Source organism: Bombina bombina, chromosome 7 (assembly GCF_027579735.1).
Source record: "Bombina bombina isolate aBomBom1 chromosome 7, aBomBom1.pri, whole genome shotgun sequence".
In the NCBI taxonomy this organism is placed as follows: domain Eukaryota; kingdom Metazoa; phylum Chordata; class Amphibia; order Anura; family Bombinatoridae; genus Bombina; species Bombina bombina.
This window is the reverse complement of record NC_069505.1, coordinates 502,780,529-502,804,088: the sequence shown is the minus strand read 5'-3', so window position 1 is coordinate 502,804,088 and position 23,560 is coordinate 502,780,529. Positions and strand designations below refer to the sequence as shown.

Genomic DNA, 23,560 nt, shown 5'->3' with positions numbered 1-23,560 from the left:
TGCATGCTGATATAAAAGGTGATGTTTTAACATTTAAAGACACAGTACTATTTTTTTATGTATTAATGTTAATAAAAGATTACAACTGTTTTTGTGTACATCAGAGTATTGTTAACCTTCCTCTTCATGCAGAAATATATATGATATTTTTTTTCTTTCACATTTAAAGCCACAGTAACATCTTTTATGTTTCAAATGTGCTATAATGGATTACAACTGTTTATGTGATAATTCATTTTTGAAGCAAGGAAAAATGTGTCATTTTAACATTTAAAGACACAGTAACATCTTTTCTGTTTTATATGTTTTTTTTGTTTTTTTTTTAAAAGAGCCAACTTCTTGTTTAAGGCAGATACTGCTCTAGAATCTTTTGATAAGGTTAAATCTCTCCTCAAGTGTCCCAATGTTATAGCCCTCACACGGTGCTCTGCGATTTACCTCACTCTCCTTCTGGAGTTACTTTGCCATTTTGTTCCCCATGTTGCGGGGTTGGTGCAAAAGGAATGGGGTACATCAGTGAATACGTTTTTTCCGAATGTTTCTTCCCTGAGAGCTAAAAAGGGAAGACTCTTCGTTAGTGTCTGAGGAAAAGCTCTCAGATGGTATTTAATTTTTCTGAACATACCTCCATTTATTAATCAAGGAGGCTTGGAAAACAGTTCCCAGGAAGGAGCCGTTTCCATCTTAGCTAAGAGATCGGCTATTCGCATAGAGGATAGTTGTCGATTCAAAGACCCTATGGAAAGAATTTAGGGGGTCTATTCAATAATATGTATGTGCAACAGGGCTTCTGGGCAGCCAGCTGGGTACATTGCTACCGTCACTAGTGCAGTGGCATATTGTTTAGATGAGCCAGCTGTAGTAGCCTGATAGTTAGCTTAGCTGTCTAGCAAGTGGAAGGTTTGTAGTTTGAAACCAGCTGCAGCTATTTATGAGTTCAAGATAGAATAAGAGCTATTAGACTAGCTGATTCCTTTATGTGGATGTCTCCCTTCAAGTTATCAATTTGGGAGACAATATTTCGAGTTTCTTTTTTCCCGCAGGATAAGAGAAAGAAACAGACAAAAAAGGACGACAGGGCAGTTTTCGTTCCTTTTTGGCATTTCAAGGGACGTTCTTCCTTTTCTGTTTCCAGTCAGGAACAGACTAAGCCTACATGGAGATACAATCCATTCAGCCTGGTGTTGAAGTAAAGACAGCATGACGGACATGCCCTGATCAGGATCCAAGAATCGTGTAGGGGGCAGTCTTTGCTTCTTCGCTCAGTCATGGGCTAAGATTTTCTGGAGCTCTAAGTATTGAAAGGGTAGCGTCCTTCAAGATGGAAACTATTCGTTCCATCCTTTCCTTGATCCAGGATGGTCAATTTATGATAACAGTAGATTAAAGGACGTGTACCTGCATGTTCTCATTCACAGGGATCATCTCAATTTCCAGTTTTTGGCTCTTCCTTTTGTCTTGCCACGGCTCCCAGAATCTTCACAAAGGTTCTGGGGTTTTCTGCTTGCGGTGCTTCGTTCAAGAGGCATTATGGTGGCGCCGTATCTGAATGACATTCTAGTTCAGGCACCGTCCTTTCAGCTAGCAAAATCACATACGGAATTGGTAGTGACTTTCCTAAGGTCACACGGGTGGAAGGTGAATCTTGAAAAGAGCTCTTTAGTTCTTCATACTAGAGTGACCTTTCTAGAGACCTTCAGGGCATGGAGTTAATAGGTCTGATGGTAGCAGCAATGGACATTGTCCCGTTTGCTCACTTTCATCTCTGAGCTCTGCTGTTGGACATGCTCAAACAATGGAACAGAAAGTATTTGTACTTGTCCCCTTGACTTCTATTGGCACAGGAGACAAGGGAGTCTCTTCTTTGGTGGTTGTCTCTAGATCATCTCTCCCAGGGAACGTGTTCTTGCAGACCTTCCTGGGAGATGGTGACATCAGATGCCAGCCTTCTGGGGTAGGGAGCAGTTTGGGGTTCCCTGAGGGCTCAGGGGATATGGTCTCAGACAGAGTCTTTGTTACCCATAAACATTCTGGATCTGAGAGTGATCTACAAAGCTCTTCTGACCTGGCCTCCATTGGCTTTGGTTCAGTTTCTCAGGTTCCAGTCGGACAACATAACGTCAGTTGCCTACATCAATCATTAGGGAGGAACAAGGAGTTCCTTGGCGATGGCAGGTCTCCAAAGTAATTCAGTGGGTGGAGACCCATTCTTGTTGTCTGTTGGCAATTCATATCCCAGGGGTGGACAACTGGGAGGCGGATTTTTGGAGCAGACAGTCCTTTTATCCGGGGGAGTGGGAACTTCATCCGGATGTGTTCTCCAGTCTGACCCTCAAATGGCATCCAGGTGGAATGCCAACCTTCCGAGGTACGGGTTGGATCCAGAGATCCTCAGGCAGCTCTGATAGATGCTCTGGCGGACCTTTGGTCCTTCAATCTAACATTTCTGTTTCCTCCATTTGCACTCGTTCCTCGAGTGATTGCCGGATCAAACAGGAAAGGGCTTCAGTGATTCTTATAGCACCGGCCTGGCCTCGCAGGATCTGGTATGCAGACCTGGTGAAGATGTCGTCTCTACTTCCTTGGAGGCTTCTGCTTCAAACGGATCTTCTGATTCGGGGATCCTTTCATCATCCAAATCTAGATACTCTGAAGCTGACTGCTTGGAGATTGAAAGGCTGATTCTAGCCCAGCGAGGTTTTTCTGACTCAGTCATAGACACTTTGATTCAGGCTCATAAGCCTGTCACTAGATAGATTTATCCTGAGATTTGGCGTAAATACCTTTATTGGTGGGAATTCAAGGGCTACTCCTGGAGTAGAGTTAGGATTCCTAGAATTTAGTCTTTTCTTCAGGAAGGATTGGAGAATGTCTTATCTACAAGTTTCTTATAGGGTCAAATTTCGGCATTATCTATCCTGTTACACAGGTGTCTAGCTGATGTCCCTGATGTTCAGCTTTTTTTGTCAGGCCTTCAGCAGAATTAGGCCTGTGTTTAGACCAGTTACTCCTCCATGGAGTCTTAATTTAGCTCTCAAGGTTCTTCAAGGAGTTCCGTTTGAGCCTATGCATTCCTTAGATATTGAGTTGTTATCTTGGAAAGTTTTTATTTCTGGTAGCGATTTCTTCTGCTCGCAGAGTGTCTGAGTTTTCAGTGTTACAATGTGAGCTCCCTTACCTTATTTTTCATGCGGATAAGGTCGTCTTACGTACGAAATTCAAGTTTCTCCCCAAGGTTGTTTCTGATCGAAACATTAATCAGCAGATTGTTTTACCTTCCTTGTGTCCTTATCCCTTTTTTAAGAAGGAGAGGCTCTTACACAATTTGGATGTAGTTCATGCTTTAAAGTTGTCTTTTCAGGTGACTAAAGACTTTTGCCAGTCTTCCTCTTTGTTTGTGGTATTTCTTCCACTAGGGCTGTTGCTTTCTCATGGGCATTCAGAAATGAAGCTTCTGTGGATCAGATTTGCAAGGTTGCAATTTGGTCTTCTTTTCACACTTTGCAAGGCTGCAATTTGATCTTCTTTTCACACTTTTACAAAGTTTTGCGAGTTTGATACTTTTGTCTCGGCTGAGGCTACTTGTGGGAGATAGGTTCTTCATGCAGTGGTGCCTTCCATTTAGGTATCCTGTCTTGTCCCTCCCATCTTATCAGTGTACTCTAGCTTGGGTATTGGATCCCATAAGTAATGAAGATGATCCGTGGACTTATTGTGTCTTTAAGAAGAAAAGAAAATTTATGCTTACCTGATAAATTTATTTCTTCTTAGACACAATGAGTCCACGGCCCGCCCTGTCTTTTATGACAGGATGTTATTTATTGTAAACTTCAGTCACCTCAGCACCTTGGCTTTTCCTTTCTCTTCTTAACTTCGGTCGAATGACTGGAGTGGGAGGGAAGGGAGGAGCTATTTAACAGCTCTGCTGTGGTGCTCTTTGCCTCCTCCTGCTGACCAGGAGGTGAGTATCCCATAAGTAATGAAGATGATCCATGGACTCATCATGTCTAAGAAGAAATACATTTATCAGGTAAGCATAAATTTTATTTTTTTCTGATTGCGTGCCTTTTTCTTGTCTGCGCTTTTCCGGATGTGCTGGTAATGTGATCCTTGTGTTTCAGTTATATGGAACGAATCAGCATCTCTGTGTTGTTGCTGCAGTCTGTCTCAGTGTATGTGCAGTTGCGTGTCAGTATTTGTGTCCTTTTCAATGCTCCTGGAGTTGCGGTAGGCCCCTCAGTAGTGCTGAGGTGTAGAGGTTGTCAAGCTTTAGGTTTTTTTATAACGTTTTTTGATGTTATGTTTCTCTTAAAGTGACAGTTGTCCTTTATTCAGATTTTTTTTTTTTTTTTTCCTGGGGCTGGTTTTTCTTAGGCTTAAGTGTTGGTCAGCTGATGTTTCCTCCAAGTCTAAGCTTTTGGCGCTTCCTTACAAGGGTAAGAATTTGTTTGGGCCTTAGCTGTCAGAAATAATATCTGAAAAGGATCTTTTCTACTGCTAAACAAGAAAATTTTATTTAAGGGACGTCCAAGTAATTTTCGTTCCTTTCGTAATTCGCAAAGGTCAAAAGCCTTCCTCTTCCGCTTCCAAACAGAAGCAATCTAAATCCTCTTGGAGACCCAGTCAGTCCGGGAACAAGGGGAAGCAATCTAAGAAACCAGTGAACTACAAAAAACAGATATAGATAGCAGCGCTTCACAGCGAAGGCAATATATAATGAACAGTCTTACTGCACAATAATCCCCTGAGGTGTATTAGGGGACATAGCCAGATCCACCGAAAGCGTTAGCTGTTTGCAGTGATAGTGTCAGTTTCAGAAGATCCTAATGCAGCCGCTCTCTGTCCTGTGTCCGTTTCCCCACACCGGATAAGTAAGCAATACGATTCAACTGTGAAAAAGGGAACAGCACAAGAGGACCAGATTCAAGGTAGTAGTTTATTCACATAAATAAATGACACAACAGCACAGATTCTACTTACAAGAAGTAGGTTAAAACAAGCCTTTCACAATCAATGATGTGAACATATGCAGTCCGGACAGGAAAACCCCACAGCTGACTCGTACGTCTCACCGGCACTTTTTCAACCACACACAGCTGAGACCACAGCAGGGAACTTCCTCCAGTCCTTCAAGATTGGTCCAAAGAGCTTGACGCCAGTACAATATTTATTGTTGGAGACTGTGTCTGGTTATTGCATACACGCTGCACTATAAAAGATCCCCTAACTGGATCTTAGGTGAGAGATACTATTCGCTAAAATATAGGAGCGCCAAACTGGCTAGTGTATGCTAACAGGATAAAGATGGATCCTGTTAGCACACACTAGCCAGTTTGGCGCTCCTATATTTTAGCAAATAGAAGCAATCTAAGAAACCCTCAGCTGAGTCTAAATCAGCATGATGGATCGGCCCTCGGTCCGGAGTCGGAACAAGTGTTGAACAGACTTTCCCTGTTTTATCGGGAGTGGTTAGGAGATGTCCTAGATCCTTGGGCTATGGGCATTGTTTCTCAGGGTTACAAGATAAAATTCAATTATCTCCCTCCCAGGGGCAGGTTTCACCTCTCAAGGTTGTCTGCAAATCAGGTAAAAACAGAGGCATTCTTGAACTGCGTTCAGGATCTTTTCTCTCTGGGAGTGATTGTTCCAGTTTTAGTAAAGGAACAGGGTCTAGGATTCTATTCAAATCTGTTTGTCGTTCCCAAGAAAGAGGGAACTTTTAGTCCCATTTTTAGACCTAAAGTGTCTCAACAAATTTCTCAGGGTGCCTTCCTTCAAAATGGAGACCATTCGGTCCATTCTTCCTTTGGTTCAGGAAGTTCAGTTCATGATGACCATATACCTAAAGGACGCATATCTTCATGTCACTATTCACAGGGATCATTACAAATTTCTGAGATTCGCTTTTCTAGAGAAACATTTTTATTTTGTGGCTCTTAAATTTGGCCTTGCTATAGCTCCCAGAATTTTTTCCAAGGTTCTGGGGGCTCTTTTGGCAATGATCAGGTCTTGGGGAATTGCAGTGGTGCCTTACTTAGACTACATTTTGGTTCAGGCGCCATCTTTTCAACAAGCAAGCTCCCATACAGAGATTTTGTTGTCTTTTCTACGTTCCCACGGATGGAAAAAGAATCAAGAGTTCCCTTGTCCAGCTGCAAGGGTGGTGTTCTTAGGGACTATACTAGATTCGCTATCTAATTAGGTTTTTCTGACGGAGGTCAGGAAATCCAAAATTCTCTCTGCTTGACTCTCTCTTCAGTCTACTGTTCGGGCATCTGTAGCCCAATGTATGGAAGTAATTGGGTTGATCGTCGCTTCCATGGACATCATTCCCTTTGCTCAATTCCATTTGAGAGCTCTGCAATTAAGCATGCTCAAGCAATGGAATGGAAACCATTTGGATCTGTCCCAGAGGATAGATTTAGATGTGTTAACAAGAGACTCCCTTCCGTGGTGGCTTTCTCGTTAACATCTGTCTCAGGGCACATGCTTCCAGAGACCTTCTTGGGTGATCATGACCACGGATGCCAGTCTACTAGGCTGGGGAGCAGTCTGGGACTTGTTAAAAGCGCAGGGGGTATGGACTCGGGAAGAGTCTGCTCTCCCCATAAACATCTTGGAGTTGAGGGTGATTTACAATTCTCTGTTGGTCGGACAATATCACCTCTGTGGCTTACATCAACCACCAGGGAGGAACTCGGAGTTCCTTAGCCATGAAGGAGGTGGCACAAATTATTCAGTGGGTGGAAGCTCACAATTGTTGTCTATCGTCATCCACATCCCAGGAGTGGACAACTGGGAGGTGGATTTCCTGAGCAGACAGACATTTCATCATGGGGAGTGGGCTCTCCATCTGGAGGTATTCTCCAGGTTAACCCTCAAGTGGGGGGTGCCGGAGTTGGATCTGATCGTGTCTCGACAGAACGCCAAGCTTCCAAGGTACAGTTCAAGGTTAAGAGATTTCGCAGGCAGCTCTGATAGATGTTCTGGCAGTGCCTTGGGGGTTCGGTCTAGTTCATCTGTTTCCTCCATTTGCTCTTCTTCCATGAGTCATTGCTCGTATCAAACAGGAGAATGTCGGTAATTCTAATAGCTCCGGCATGGTTGCGTAGGATCTGGTATGTAAACCTAGTGAACATGTCATCTCTGCCTCCTTGGAGGCTGCCTCTGAGGAAGGGTCTTCTAATTCAGGACTCCTTTCTTCATCCAAATCTCGTTTCTCTGAAACTGACTGCTTGGAGTTTTGTCTAAGCGTGGTTTTTCTGAATTGGTCATTGAGACCATGATCCAGGCTCATAAGCCTGTCACTCAGAAAAGTTAGGATTCCTAGAATGTTGTCTTCTTTCCAGGAAGGTCTGGAGAAGGGGTTGTCAGTCAGTACTCTGAAGGGTCAGATTTCTGCTTTATATATTTTGTTGCATAAGCGTTTGGCGGTTGTGCCACATGTTCAATCTTTGTGTTAGGCCTTGGTCAGAATCAAGCCTGTGTTTAAGTCGGTTACTCCTCCTTGGAGTCTTAACCTTGTTCTTAAGGTTTTGCAGCAGGCTCTGTTTGAGCCAGTGCATTCCTTAGATATTAAATTGTTATCTTGGAAGGTTTTGTTTCTTGTTGCTATTTCTTCTGAGAGGAGAGTTTCAGAACTCTCTGCTTTGTAGTGTGATTCTCCTTACCTTATCTTTCATGCGGATAAGGTCGTCCTGTATTCTAGGTTGGGTTTTCTTCCTTAAGTGGTTTTGGTCAGGAATATTAATCAGGAAATTGTTGTTCCTTCTCTCTGTCCTAATCCTTCTTCTTATAAGGAGAGTCTGTTGAACAACTAGGATGTAGTGCGTGCTTTAAAATTTACAGGCAACTAAGGATTTCCGCCAGTCTTCTGCCCTTTTTGTTTGTTTCTCAGGAAAGTGTAAGGGTCAGAAGGCTACTGCTACTTCTCTTTCCTTTTGGTTGAGAAGTAGGATTCGTTAATAATTATGCTTAAGAGACTGCTGGACAGCAGCCTCCTGAGAGAATTACAGCTCTTTCCACTAGGGCTGTCTCATCTTGGGCTTTCAAAAATGAAGCTTCTGTGGAACAGATTTGCAAGGCTGCAACTTTGTCCTCTCTGCACACTTTTTACAAAATTTTATAAATTTCATACTTTTGCCTCGGCTGAGGCCCCTTTTGAGAGGAAGGTTCTTCAAGCGGTGGTGCCTTCTGTTTAAGTCCACCTGTCTTTTCCCTCCCTAGTCATCTGTGTCCTCTAGCTTGGGTATTGGTTCCCACTAGTAATTGATGACGTTGTGGACTCATCATATTTTAGGAAAGAAAACACAATTTATGCTTATCTGATAAATTTCTTTCTTTCTGGATATTGTAAGTCCACGACCCCACGCTTATATTTAAGACAGTTATTTTTTACTAAACCTCAGGCACCTCTACACCTTTTTGTTATTCTTTTTTCCATTTCTCTTCAGTCGAATGATTGGGGGTTATGGAAAGGGGAGTGATATTTAACAGCTTTGCTGTGGTGCTCTTTGCCGCCTCCTGCTGGATAGGAGACATATTCCCACTAGTAATTGATGACATTGTGGACCATATCCAGAAATAAATCAATTTATCAGGTAAGCATAAATTTTGTTTTGATATATTTTGTGACACTTTTTTTGTTTTGCAAAATAGTTAACCAGAGCTCTGAGGACGCACTTTCCCGACACGTGTTAAATTCTATTGTGCTCAAACGATCACTTTTACTTTCAACTTGTAATATGAGCGCTACATCCGATGCGTGCAAAGAGCCACAATAACCCTGATATTGCTCGCGCCACTGGTAATCTAGTCCTAAATAAGCGAGTTTAATATCCAAATATGTTCCATACTCGTTTCATCTGTGCCTTTTGTTCAATTAGCAATCATCACCAACTCTCTGAGCAGATACTATTTACAGTGCTGGTACATAGAACATACATAGATATGCTCCATGGAGCTGTGCACACTAAGGCCTAGATTTAGAGTTCGGCGGTAAAAGGGCTGTTAACGCTCCGCGGGTTTTTTTCTGGCCGCACCATAAATTTAACTCTGGTATCGAGAGTTCAAACAAATGCTGCGTTAGGCTCCAAAAAAGGAGCGTAGAGCATTTTTACCGCAAATGCAACTCTCGATACCAGAGTTGCTTACGGACGCGGCCGGCCTCAAAAACGTGCTCGTGCACGATTCTCCCATAGGAAACAATGGGGCTGTTTGAGCTGAAAAAAAACCTAACACCTGCAAAAAAGCAGCGTTCAGCTCCTAACGCAGCCCCATTGTTTCCTATGGGGAAACACTTCCTACGTCTGCACCTAACACCCTAACATGTACCCCGAGTCTAAACACCCCTAGCCTTACACTTATTAACCCCTAATCTGCCGCCCCCCGCTATCGCTGACCCCTGCATTACACTTTTAACCCCTAATCTGCCGCTCCGTAAACCGCCGCCACCTACGTTATCCCTATGTACCCCTAATCTGCTGCCCTAACATCGCCGACCCCTATGTTATATTTATTAACCCCTAATCTGCCCCCCACAACGTCGCCGACACCTACCTACACTTATTAACCCCTAATCTGCCGAGCGGACCTGAGCGCTACTATAATAAAGTTATTAACCCCTAATCCGCCTCACTAACCCTATCATAAATAGTATTAACCCCTAATCTGCCCTCCCTAACATCGCCGACACCTACCTTCAATTATTAACCCCTAATCTGCCGACCGGAGCTCACCGCTATTCTAATAAATGTATTAACCCCTAAAGCTAAGTCTAACCCTAACACTAACACCCCCCTAAGTTAAATATAATTTTTATCTAACGAAATAAATTAACTCTTATTAAATAAATGATTCCTATTTAAAGCTAAATACTTACCTGTAAAATAAATCCTAATATAGCTACAATATAAATTATAATTATATTATAGCTATTTTAGGATTAATATTTATTTTACAGGCAACTTTGTAATTATTTTAACCAGGTACAATAGCTATTAAATAGTTAAGAACTATTTAATAGTTACCTAGTTAAAATAATAACAAATTTACCTGTAAAATAAATCCTAACCTAAGATATAATTAAACCTAACACTACCCTATCAATAAAATAATTAAATAAACTACCTACAATTACCTACAATTAACCTAACACTACACTATCAATAAATTAATTAAACACAATTGCTACAAATAAATAAAATTAAATAAACTATCTAAAGTACAAAAAATAAAAAAGAACTAAGTTACAGAAAATAATAAAATATTTACAAACATAAGAAAAATATTACAACAATTTTAAACTAATTACACCTACTCTAAGCCCCCTAATAAAATAACAAAGCCCCCCAAAATAAAAAATTCACTACCCTATTCTAAAATACAAATATTACAAGCTCTTTTACCTTACCAGCCCTGAACAGGGCCCTTTGCGGGGCATGCCCCAAGAATTTCAGCTCTTTTGCCTGTAAAAAAAAACATACAATACCCCCCCCCCCAACATTACAACCCACCACCCACATACCCCTAATCTAACCCAAACCCCCCTTAAATAAACCTAACACTACCCCCCTGATGATCTTCCTACCTTGTCTTCACCATGCCAGGTTCACCGATCCGTCCTGGCTCCAAGATCTTCATCCAACCCAAGCGGGGGCTAGACATCCACTGAAGAAGTCCAGAAGAGGGTCCAAAGTCTTCCTCCTATCCGGCAAGAAGAGGACATCCGGACCGGCAAACATCTTCTCCAAGCGGCATCTTCTATCTTCTTCCATCCGATGACGACCGGCTCCATCTTGAAGACCTCCAGCGCGGATCCATCCTCTTCTTCCGACGACTAGACGACGAATGACGGTTCCTTTAAGGGACGTCATCCAAGATGGCGTCCCTCGAATTCCGATTGGCTGATAGGATTCTATCAGCCAATCGGAATTAAGGTAGGAATTTTCTGATTGGCTGATGGAATCAGCCAATCAGAATCAAGTTCAATCCGATTGGCTGATCCAATCAGCCAATCAGATTGAGCTCGCATTCTATTGGCTGATCGGAACAGCCAATAGAATGCGAGCTCAATCTGATTGGCTGATTGGATCAGCCAATCGGATTGAACTATATTCTGATTGGCTGATTCCATCAGCCAATCAGAAAATTCCTACCTTAATTCCGATTGGCTGATAGAATCCTATCAGCCAATCGGAATTCGAGGGACGCCATCTTGGATGACGTCCCTTAAAGGAACCGTCATTCGTCGTCTAGTCGTCGGAAGAAGAGGATGGATCCGCGCTGGAGGTCTTCAAGATGGAGCCGGTCGTCATCGGATGGAAGAAGATAGAAGATGCCGCTTGGAGAAGATGTTTGCCGGTCCGGATGTCCTCTTCTTGCCGGATAGGAGGAAGACTTTGGACCCTCTTCTGGACTTCTTCAGTGGATGTCTAGCCCCCGCTTGGGTTGGATGAAGATCTTGGAGCCAGGACGGATCGGTGAACCTGGCATGGTGAAGACAAGGTAGGAAGATCATCAGGGGGGTAGTGTTAGGTTTATTTAAGGGGGGTTTGGGTTAGATTAGGGGTATGTGGGTGGTGGGTTGTAATGTTGGGGGGGGGTATTGTATGTTTTTTTTTACAGGCAAAAGAGCTGAAATTCTTGGGGCATGCCCCGCAAAGGGCCCTGTTCAGGGCTGGTAAGGTAAAAGAGCTTGTAATATTTGTATTTTAGAATAGGGTAGGGAATTTTTTATTTTGGGGGGCTTTGTTATTTTATTAGGGGGCTTAGAGTAGGTGTAATTAGTTTAAAATTGTTGTAATATTTTTCTTATCTTTGTAAATATTTTATTATTTTCTGTAACTTAGTTCTTTTTTATTTTTTGTACTTTAGATAGTTTATTTAATTTTATTTATTTGTAGCAATTGTGTTTAATTAATTTATTGATAGTGTAGTGTTAGGTTAATTGTAGGTAATTGTAGGTAGTTTATTTAATTATTTTATTGATAGGGTAGTGTTAGGTTTAATTATATCTTAGGTTAGGATTTATTTTACAGGTAAATTTGTTATTATTTTAACTAGGTAACTATTAAATAGTTCTTAACTATTTAATAGCTATTGTACCTGGTTAAAATAATTACAAAGTTGCCTGTAAAATAAATATTAATCCTAAAATAGCTATAATATAATTATAAATTATATTGTAGCTATATTCGGATTTATTTTACAGGTAAGTATTTAGCTTTAAATAGGAATTATTTATTTAATAAGAGTTAATTTATTTCGTTAGATAAAAATTATATTTAACTTAGGGGGGTGTTAGTGTTAGGGTTAGACTTAGCTTTAGGGGTTAATACATTTATTAGAATAGCGGTGAGCTCCGATCGGAAGATTAGGGGTTAATAATTGAAGGTAGGTGTCGGCGATGTTAGGGAGGGCAGATTAGGGGTTAATACTATTTATGATAGGGTTAGTGAGGCGGATTAGGGGTTAATAACTTTATTATAGTAGCGCTCAGGTCCGCTCGGCAGATTAGGGGTTAATAAGTGTAGGTAGGTGTCGGCGACGTTGTGGGGGGCAGATTAGGGGTTAATAAATATAACATAGGGGTCGGCGATGTTAGGGGTAGCAGATTAGGGGTACATAGGGATAACGTAGGTGGCGGCGATTTGCGGTCGGAAGATTAGGGGTTAATTATTTTAAGTAGCTTGCGGCGACGTTGTGGGGGGCAAGTTAGGGGTTAATAGATATAATACAGGGGTCGGCGGTGTTAGGGGCAGCAGATTAGGGGTACATAAGTATAACGTAGGTGGCGGTCGGCAGATTAGGGGTTAAAATTTTTAATCGAGTGGCGGCGATGTGGGGGGACCTCGGTTTAGGGGTACATAGGTAGTTTATGGGTGTTAGTGTACTTTAGGGTACAGTAGTTAAGAGCTTTATAAACCGGCGTTAGCCAGAAAGCTCTTAACTCCTGCTATTTTCAGGCGGCTGGAATCTTGTCGTTAGAGCTCTAACGCTCACTGCAGAAACGACTCTAAATACCGGCGTTAGGAAGATCCCATTGAAAAGATAGGCTACGCAAATGGCGTAGGGGGATCTGCGGTATGGAAAAGTCGCGGCTGTAAAGTGAGCGTTAGACCCTTTAATCACTGACTCCAAATACCAGCGGGCGCCCAAAACCAGCGTTAGGAGCCTCTAACGCTGGTTTTGACGGCTACCGCCGAACTCTAAATCTAGCCGTAAATGCTCTTACCAAAATAGTGATAGCTTTTATTAGAAGGATGTGTTCCAAAAATATTTAGATAAAACAAAATGAAATATTCTTTAAAATAAGTTTTGTTTCTTATATAAAATATAATAATTTGAATGTTTGTTCTTCATTGCAACGCAAGGTTTGAATATTATAGAAGTATATAAGTACATGTTGGCGTGATATGAAAGAAATGGTTCAATAAACACATGGGGGTAGATTTATCAATCAGCGGATGCTGCAATCTACTACGAAGTTTCAGGTCTGCCTGAAACTTAAGTTAAAGAGACAGTTTACCTCACAAAAAATAAGAGCTATTTTAAAAAAGCTGGTTATGTAGATAAAGTTTGCAATTACTATGTATTAGCTATTTTGCTGCTAAATGTGGTAAAAATTAGAAAAAAAACCTTGCTGTAATTTTAGACATACGCCACACTGACTTGTTACAGGACTAAAGCTTTCCCTACGCTCCCCAACTAGTGGGCTTAAAGCAGGATGTTACTGGCTTTTATGGAGATGTAACTAACTTGACTATGCACTGTGTACAAATGTGAAGCGTCACAAATTCTCCCCAAAGCAGACACATGATTCCCATTAATATCCCTCCAATCAGCTTCTTTTATGTGTTTTATATAGCAAGTGTATGTTCATTATTTTTATTCAATAGCCTGAGGAAACAGCCCATAGAGGCTAAGAAACGCGTTGCTTTTAATAAAGTATTTTTTTATTTTTAATTCATACACTTGCTACTGTGTTTTATTTGGGCACAATCTTCACCCCTGATTCTTTTTGAGAACAATTTTCCATGCATTTGTATCCTCTAGGCTAGATTAGTGCAATGCACTTTACTTGGGCCTCCCAAAAAAAGAACTCCATCGCCTTCAGATGGTACAAAAACGCAGCAGCCAGACTACTGACCAATCAAACTCGCTCCTGACACATAACACCTGTTCTCCACTCCCTGCATTGGCTTCCAATTTAATGGCGAACATATTTTTAAATTGACCTGCTGACCTTCAATGCCTTAAACAACCAAGGCCCACAGAACCTGAAAGAGCTCCTGACACCCTACATCCCATTCCGCTCACTTAGGTCAGCCAACACAGAGCATTCGGCCACACTGCCCCTACTTTCTGGAACTCTTTACAAGTGCAATCAGAGAGGCACAGTCCTTACAGACTTTTTTTTAAAAAAAGCTAAAGACCCACCTCTTCCATCAGGCATTCAGTCCACTTATCTGACCTTCAGAAACTCCTAACTTTTATGTCTTTATGTTGGTATATTTGTGCTTTGAGTCTCACAGGGAGAAAAGCACTTTATAAATCGCAAATTATTATTATAATTATTTTCTCTGCTTCACAAAAATGTAGTATAATCTCACCCCCTCCCTTCCTCTCCGTTTAATTAGCCACTGCTGAAAAACGGACATGAATCTCATGCTCACAGCTCTGTCAATTTGAAATATGATCCTCACATGGTTTTACAGAGCTGTGTGTGCCTGTCTGGTGCCCTTAACGGTGATGAGGGGAGGGGGTAGAATTCCATCACATTTTTAAGGACCTCAGAGGTGGCAGACAGCAATAATCCTGTTCAGATACGATCGGGATTATTGCCACTCCCTGCTAGCAGCCGATTGGCCGTGAATGTGCAGGGGGCGACATTACACAAGCATTTCACCAGAAATTCTTGCGCAATGTTAAATGCCAACAGCGTATGATGTTGGCATTTAGCGATGTAGGGCGGACATGATCCGCTACAGTAGATCATGTCTGCCCAACATTTGATAAATATACCCCATTGATTGAGTTGAGATTTTTAGAATACGACTGTAAAACAAACATGCATTATAGTCACCACCAACAAAGACTACATGTATTAAAATGCAGGTAAAGTTCCCAGGTAGTGAACCTGTCCACCCATGTTCGGGTCTTACAAGGGATTATAGTCTGCCTGTATTTCAATTGATATGAAACCTAAATTTTCATGATTTAAATAGAGCATGTCATTTTAATCAAGTTTATAAATTAGCCACTAATCAACAAGCGCTACCCAGGTTCTGAACCATAAATGGGCCGGCTCCTAAGCTTACATTCCTGCTTTTTCAAATAAATATACAAAGAGAATGAAGAAAAATTGATATTAGGAGTAAATTAGAAAGTTGATTAAAATTGTATGCTCTATCTATCTGAATCATGAAAGAAAAAAATTGGGTTTTACATCCCTTTAACATTGCCCAAGCAATACCTTGTTCAGCCCCACCCTAAACTCTTAGGCAATTTTACTTGTCAATCACCTCAGACTAATTTCTTAGAATGATTTAACTGACACTTCTTTTGTTATCTGCTTCTTAACAAGCTCTCATAACTAAACCTGCAATGCAAGGTCTCCCAAGCACAGCTTGATGGTAATATTTCAGTTTATCTAATGTTTTTATTCACTATAGGTTCCTTAAAGGGACACTGAACCCACATTTTTTCTTTCATGATTCAGATAGAGCAGCAATTTTAAGCAACTTTCTAATTTACTCATATTGTTAATTTTTCTTAGTTTTCTTTCTATCTTTATTTAAAAATTATGAATGCAAATCTTAGCAGCCAGCTCATTTTAGGTTCAGCACCATGGATAGCACTTGCTTATTGGAGGCTTACATTTACCCACCAATAAGCAAGCATAACCCAGGTTCTCAACCAAACATGGACCTGTTCCTATGCATCACATTCCTGCTTTTTAAATAAAGATAGCAAGAGAATGAAGACAAATTGATAATAGGAGTAAATTAGAAAGTTGCTTAAAATTGCATGCTCTATCTGAATCATTAAATAAAAAAATTGCGTTTAGTGTCCCTTTAATTTTTACTTCTGTTTCTTAATTGCATTATTATTTATTTAAATATTACAAAAATATTATTGTAAAGTAATTTTTAAAGAGGTCAACATGAACTGAGAAGACACAAATTATTTCAAACAGCTAATTTTTAAAGGGACAGTCTATTCCAGAATGTTATTGTTTTTTTGTATTGTGTGCTTTTCACAGAGGAAGACTTTCCTGAAGTATATCAGTCTGATCCCACCTAACAATGTCAGTCTAGCCCCGAAACAACAGGCAATTCTTCTCTGAACAAGGAACACGACAACCCCAGATGATCGTTTCAGCCTTCTGTGGGTGTCGTCAGTGAGGTGCAGCCACATTTCTAAAAACACATTGGGCAAGGAGTCCATGTCTGGTTTTCCCCATCACCCTTAGGGAGAACTCCCCAAGGTCATAATAAAAAGACAGTCTCCCTATGGGAAAAAGGTTCAACCAGACGTGGACTCCTTGCTCAGTGTGCTTAGAGGAATACTGCTACACCTCACTGATGAGGCCCAATAAAGGCCGAAAAGATCGTCTGGGGTTGCTGTGTTCCTTGTTCAGAGAGGAGTTCCCTGCAATTTCGGCGCTGGACTGACCATAATAGGCGGGATCAGACTGATATGCTACGGGAAAGTTCTACTCTGTGAAAAGCATTCTGGGCTAAAAATCTGCACCCAGGTGGTAAATCGCCATAGAACAGGCTAACAATGGTATTGAGCCAGTTGTTCATTCCTGTGAGTGCGCTACTCTCTGTGTGTATTTAGTCTCCCTATGGGAAAAAGGGGCAACCAGACGTGGACTCCTTGCTCAGTGTGCTTAGAGGAATATGGCTGCACCTCACTGACGAGGCCAAATCAAAGCTGAAACGATCGTCTGGGGTTGCTGTGTTCCTTGTTCAGAGAGGATTTGCCTGGTATTTTGATGCTTTACTTACCGTAATAGGCGGGATCAGCCTGATATACTACAGAAAAGTTCTACTCTGTGAAAAGCATTACTGGGCTAAAAGAAGTTGCACCTAGGTGGTAAATAACCATAGAACAGGCTAACAATGGTATTGAGCCGGTTGTTCTTTCCTGTGAGTGCGCTTCTCTCTGTGTGTATATAGACATGCATTTAGCCAATCAGTACCGACTTGTAAATAACTCCACGGGAGTGAGCACAATGTTATCTTTATAACACACAGGAACTAGCGCTGTCTAGCTGTGAAAAAGTGTCAAAATGCCCTGAGATAAGAGGTGGCCTTCAAAGTAAATTTGAAGATAAAAGTAAATTGGAAAGCTGTTTAAAATTGCGTGCCCTATGTGAATCATGAACGTTTACCTAGACTGTCCCTTTAAGGACTGGAATACTAACATGTATAGTTTATTCAATTCTATTGTATTCACTATAAAAAAAAAAAATGAACATTAATCTTTTGATTTCATATTTCGGTCAGTAACCCATGCAGAGATGTCGCAATCTCGCCGCTGTTGTACTGAAGGTCCCTCAAACAATTTTATAAAGGCGAATTTTAACTTGAGAGCTCTTTATCTTACTATGCAGGTTCTGTATATGAAGGAAAGACAACTAGATATGGTAAAAAAAAAAATGCAATGTTTTCTGCTCAATTTCTCTTCATGCCAGTGAAGTTTTGATTATAGAAACATAGATTGATGGCAGATGAGAGCCATTGGCCCAGCAAGTCTGCCCCATAATTGTTTAAAAGTATAAACTTATCTAGTTGGTAGGAGAAACTTTTGCTTTTCCCGGGCATTCTTAAAGTCCCCACAGCGTTTGTCATTACCACTTCTTGTGGAAGTTTATTCCATGAATCAATCACCCTTCCTCAAATTACTCCTGAATCTGCTACCCTTCAGCTTCAGATCATAACCCTGTGTTCTTGAATTTTTCTTTTAATGAAAAATACTCACAACCTCAGCTTTACTATATCCCTTAATATACAGGTAGCCCTCAGTTTACGCCGGGGTTAGGTTCCAGAAGGAATGGTTGTAAATCGAAACCGTTGTAAATTGGAACCCAGTTTATAATGTAAGTCAGTGGGAAGTGAGGGAGTTAGATTTCAGGACCCTCTCAAAATTGATATAAGTAACACCTAATACATTATTTTTAAAGCTTTGAAATGAAAACTTTAAATGCTAAACAGCATTATAAACCTAATTGAATAATCACACAACAGGCTGTATCATCAAACTAAGTTTAATAAACTAAAACATTTTTTTACTTGCATTTTTCTGCAAACAGTTTTCTGCGTTGTTAGCATGTTAGATAATATTGGGTCTGCACCTATTCTATGCATTTCAATCTGGACTGATTAATAGGCAGTTAGGCACCCTCACCTCAAGCAGCTGGACAGGAAGATAATAGGGAAGTGGCTGCTAGATCTTGTTCCTTTGAAAGCTGCTCGATAGCTAATGTCTGTTCTGTGTACACAGAATAATTTCAGTCTGCTAAGCTTGTAAAACTTTGCTGCAACACAAGCGGACAGCTCCACCTACTGGCTATTTTAATTAGTGCACTGCTTTTCAATAGCAGTCACATGACTGAAAAAAAAGGTTGTTATTCTGAAATGGCGCAAATTGAACCGTGTAAACCGAGGGCCACCTCTTTACTTGAAAGTTGCTATCATATCGGGTCCTTAGCCTGAAAATCAAATTAGTAGTAGTTTCTTTTTAGTCTTTAAAATTTTAAAGTTACTTCTATTTCCTTTGCCATTCTGTCATGTGACAGCAACTAGCAAATAAAAAAGCATGTATTTATATACTGTGAACTCTTGCATATATCCAGTAAGAGTTGGTTTCTCAGAAAGTGTGCATGTGAAAATCTGCAAATTTTGATAATGTAAGCAAATTGGAAGTTTTTTAATGCTGTATGCTCTATCTGAATCTTGTAATTTAAATTTTGATATTAGTGTCCCTTTAATAAAAAGTCTTAGTTCCAATATTTTAACGTTTTCACCTAAACTATTCTATTTGACAGCTAAACTTCACAAGGAAATTGATCATGTGATTGGAAGAAACAGACTTCCACTGCCGACTGACCGGAGCCAGATGCCTTATACAGAAGCTGTCATCAATGAGGTCCAACGATTTATAGATCTTATTCCACTTAACACACATTCAGTGGCAAAAGACACCCAGTTCCGAGGATATACCATTCCCAAGGTAAAATAAATTCAAGTATGTAGCATTACTTGTGAAATCTAACTTATTTGTACGGTTTACTCACAAGTGGTTCTAGAACTTTGAGTTACTATCAAGTTTACCTTTCTTATTAAAATGTCCATTGTTCAGCATTTTGCATACAAAATGTCTTTCTTTTTTCTCTAATTTTACAAAATTTTCATGTATTTTAACCCTTCTAAGTGATGTTTCTTGGGGCTGCAGGAGGACGCTATAAACAATAATTTATAAGTTCAGAACACCAAACCTTAAAGTTACATCTCACTTGAATTTGCAAGGTAATGTTTTTGGCACAGGAAGGAGGAAGGTAAAATAGGTTTGAATAGCTACCAGAAGAGGAGGTCCCCACCAGTACTCCTTTTACCCTTGATATTTAGCTATGTGATCATATTGTTCCATCTCCAAATTTTACAGTTAGTCAAACCTTCAAAAATGCAGAAAGGCAGATTTGAAAACTTTATGATATGAAAACTATTATCATAGAGGGCAGATATATATCCAGTAACCACACATATACAGAGATTTTTTTTTAATTATTGGTAAGCTCACATTTATATTGTAACTATTCATTTAGAATCTTACATTAAAGGGATAGTAAACACCAAAAATGTTATTGTTTAAAAATATAAATAATCCCTTTATTTACCATTCCCCCAACACTATTATAGAAATATACTTTTTACCTATGTAATTACCTTGTATCTAAGCCTCTGCAAACTGCCTCCTTATCTCAAGTCTTTTGACAGACTTGGATTTCAGGCAATGAGTGCTGACTCTTAAGGAACTCCACGTGCATGAGCACAATTTTATTTATATGAAACATGTGACGGACCGCCTGGTACCCCGAATGATTACTGCCATCAGAACACTTCCCTTGTCCTGGACATCCCTTTATCCAAAGCAATAGCTCCTGGTATCTCCCTTTGACCACAGTCTAAAGTTATAGAGGGGAACAGAACTGAGGCAACACTCAGGGGTCTGAACACAAAAATGAACACTTTATTTAGAAGCAGCACACAGATTTATACACCCTGGCATTCCAGAGTCACAGAGCTTCAGGTTACAGAGGGAATTGGTTAAACAGTAAAGCAAACATGAACAATACATCAAACCTCTAACAATTGTCTATTAAACAGATTAGCATATCAAGTTAATTAACTGGGGAAGAAAGTTTACTCAGACAATCTGCTTTTGGGCAGTCTAGTTAACATAATCACACAGGAACACAATCAGTTTACCCAGACATACTCCTGAGACACACTCAGATCTGAAACGTAAATAAAATACATCTTATTACAGAATATAAAAACAGCTCTTATTAACTATTAAGTCTTTTATGCCCACTTGGTTTATAGAGTCACAATTGCTCCCACAAGGGGCACTCACACCCTGTACTCATCCTGTATTTATGAGGGTGACGTGGACATAAGACAGAGTTATGAAAGTACATGGGGTATCCAGCATATAAAATTCCACATTTCCATGCAGTCTCTGGGTATCCTTAGCCCATGTACCCCCTGCCCAAAGAATGTCTCTTTCATCAGCTCAAACTCTGACGCTTTTTTGAGTGAAATTCCTGAGAAGGGAGGTGGCTGACCTTGAAGGGAGGATGGCTGACCTTGAAGGGAGGATTAATTTTTTGGCACACACACACACACACACACATATATATATATATATATATATATATATATATATATATATATATGCACCTGCTCTCAGAAATGGATATAAAGTGAAAAGTTATGGAACACCTGACAAACTGAGTACATACAGGTGAACAAGTGCACGGAACCCAGAGACTATAATATGAATTCATTAAGAAAAGCAATTAGATGGGTTAATCCAGCACAGACTAATATAAACCACAATTACCAAAATTATATTGTTGTGTAAAAAATTCACAGGGAGCCACCAGGTCAGATCAGAAAAAAGGAAAGTATTTATTGGATCTAAACAGTCCTAATCTGTAAACTAACATATACTTATAGGTAGGGATGGGCGAATGTTTCGCAACATTCGAAAAACGGCACGAATTTTAACACATTAGTTCATTCGAATCGAATTTCGAATGTTTACATAACATTCTACCATTCGATTTTCGAATGTTTGGTTTTGAATTTTACGATTTCATTCGAAAATATTCTTTTCGAAAAATTCGAATTTAGATTGTAATAGTATTTCTAATGCTTTTTCTTTAAATGTAATATTCGAATTATGCAATATTCGAATTCGAAAAATTTGAATTTAGATTGTAATAGTATTTCTAATGCTTTTTCTTTAAATGTAATATTCGAATTATGCAATATTCGAATTCGAAAAATTCGAATTTAGATTGTAATAGTATTTCTAATGCTTTTTCTTTAAATGTTATATTCGAATTATGCAATACGTGTATTCGAATTCGAAAAATTTGAATTTAGATTGTAATAGTATTTCTAATGCTTTTTCTTTAAATGTAATATTCGAATTATGCAATATTCGAATTCGAAAAATTCGAATTTATATTCGAATTCGAAAAATTCGAATTTATATTCGAATTCGAAAAATTCGAATTTAGATGTTTGTAATAGTATTTCTAATGCTTTCTTTAAATGTAATATTCGAATTATGCAATATTCTATATGGAAACATTCGAAATGATATATTTGTATCTATTATATATCAATTTACTAAATTCCCGCCCTACCACATGAACTATTGAACTTCTGAATAGTATTTGTTAAATAGAATGTTAAATTTGAAATTTCGAATGTGGACATTCGATATAATTATAAACATTCAAATTCGAAAGTGACATTCGAAAACTGTAAATAACATTCGATTTTCGAATTTTTAAGAATATTTGTTCTTATCGACATTCGGATTTAGAATTCGAATTTCGATAATAACATTCGTTCTACATTCGAAATTCGAAAATTTACACATTCGCCCATCCCTACTTATAGGTTCAAATAACCAAAAAGAAAAATACAATAAATTTGAGCAATCCTAAAAACTTGGAAAAATTGGGCCATGTATAGTTAAATATACCGGTATATAGTAAGATATATTAATAACTTAAACCCATGGGTCTGAACTATACCACAGTTTTACATAGCTAATATCTTATAAATAGAGACAAAAACATAAGTGCATAATATTGGGTATCATACATCACAGCGATAATCATATGTAATAAGTTGCAGCATTATCATATTGCAAGTTGTATACAGAGCCGTTCCAAACTCTAATTAGAGTTAGATACTGATATCCTGAAAACATATGCACAGTCCCCGGCGTGCTAATGTGTCAACATATGAAAAGCAGTTCCATAGTCAAGCGAAGATGAATGTTAAGCACACAGTCTCTTATTAGTGATCCTATGCAGAAACTTGTTATTGCATTAGTGGTTAGAAGTTAGAGTCAGGAAAAAAAGCACAAAAGATTCTAAGTGCATAAGCGGACAGAAAGAAATCAGTCTATCAGCACAACGTCCATGAATTAATGAACAAGAGACCGGGTTTATCAAGGCTTAAACAGCCTACAGCTCACCAGACCATAGTGTGCAATTCACATGACGATTCAGCGGTCAGAGCTGCCCCTCCGTCTCCCTATCAAATAGAGTGTACGTTCCACTTAGATTAACCTGTTCCAACAATACAGGCCGATATTTTCCAATGTTGGCGTCCCATGCCTCCACTTCACAGAGGCGTGACTTTCACGCTACGCGCGTTTCACCCTTTGTAATTAGTGTAGGGCTTTTTCAAGCGTCATAACATTGTTTCCGTTTTAACAACTTATATAGCCATCTCATAATTAGTTCCGGTGAAATATATTTTGCTAGATTACTCACTATACTCACACATATTCGTTATAATTATTTGCAAAACACCTCAAATATATACCTATACTTATGAATTTATATCATCCAACGCTAAGAGAGTGGGAATTTAAAACACAATGTTTAATCCTAACATAATTACAATTTATACAAGGACACTGATATATAGATATCTATAATAAAATTCACCCATATATTGTCCATTTTGCAAACATTTGTCATGCAACCAGAATTATCTACACTATTGATGCCAGGGCATAAAGAGCATATATAGATATATATGTAGCTTGCAATTTTTTAATCTTTTAAGGTTGAAAAATAATGGAGAACATTAATTTAAACTTTTTAACTTAGGAAAGGAGCATAATTGATTTCTGCATTTAGGCCATTAGGTTTTAAGGAGTTCAGATTATATATCCACTTACATTCTGCCTTCAATAATAGCTGGTCAATATTTCCACCTCTATCTATTAGCTC

At 39.4% G+C, this 23,560-nt stretch overlaps 1 protein-coding gene across 1 annotated transcript in view; it reads left to right on the top strand.

Annotated features, from left to right (window-relative positions):
• LOC128636036 (cytochrome P450 2G1-like) overlaps window positions 1-23,560 on the top strand; it is a 228,392-nt gene that overhangs the window by 196,809 nt on the left and 8,023 nt on the right. The window contains exon 7 of the mRNA XM_053689110.1: window positions 19,058-19,242. Within this exon, the coding sequence (XP_053545085.1) occupies window positions 19,058-19,242 (185 nt within the window). The remainder of the gene's footprint in view (window positions 1-19,057; window positions 19,243-23,560) is intronic.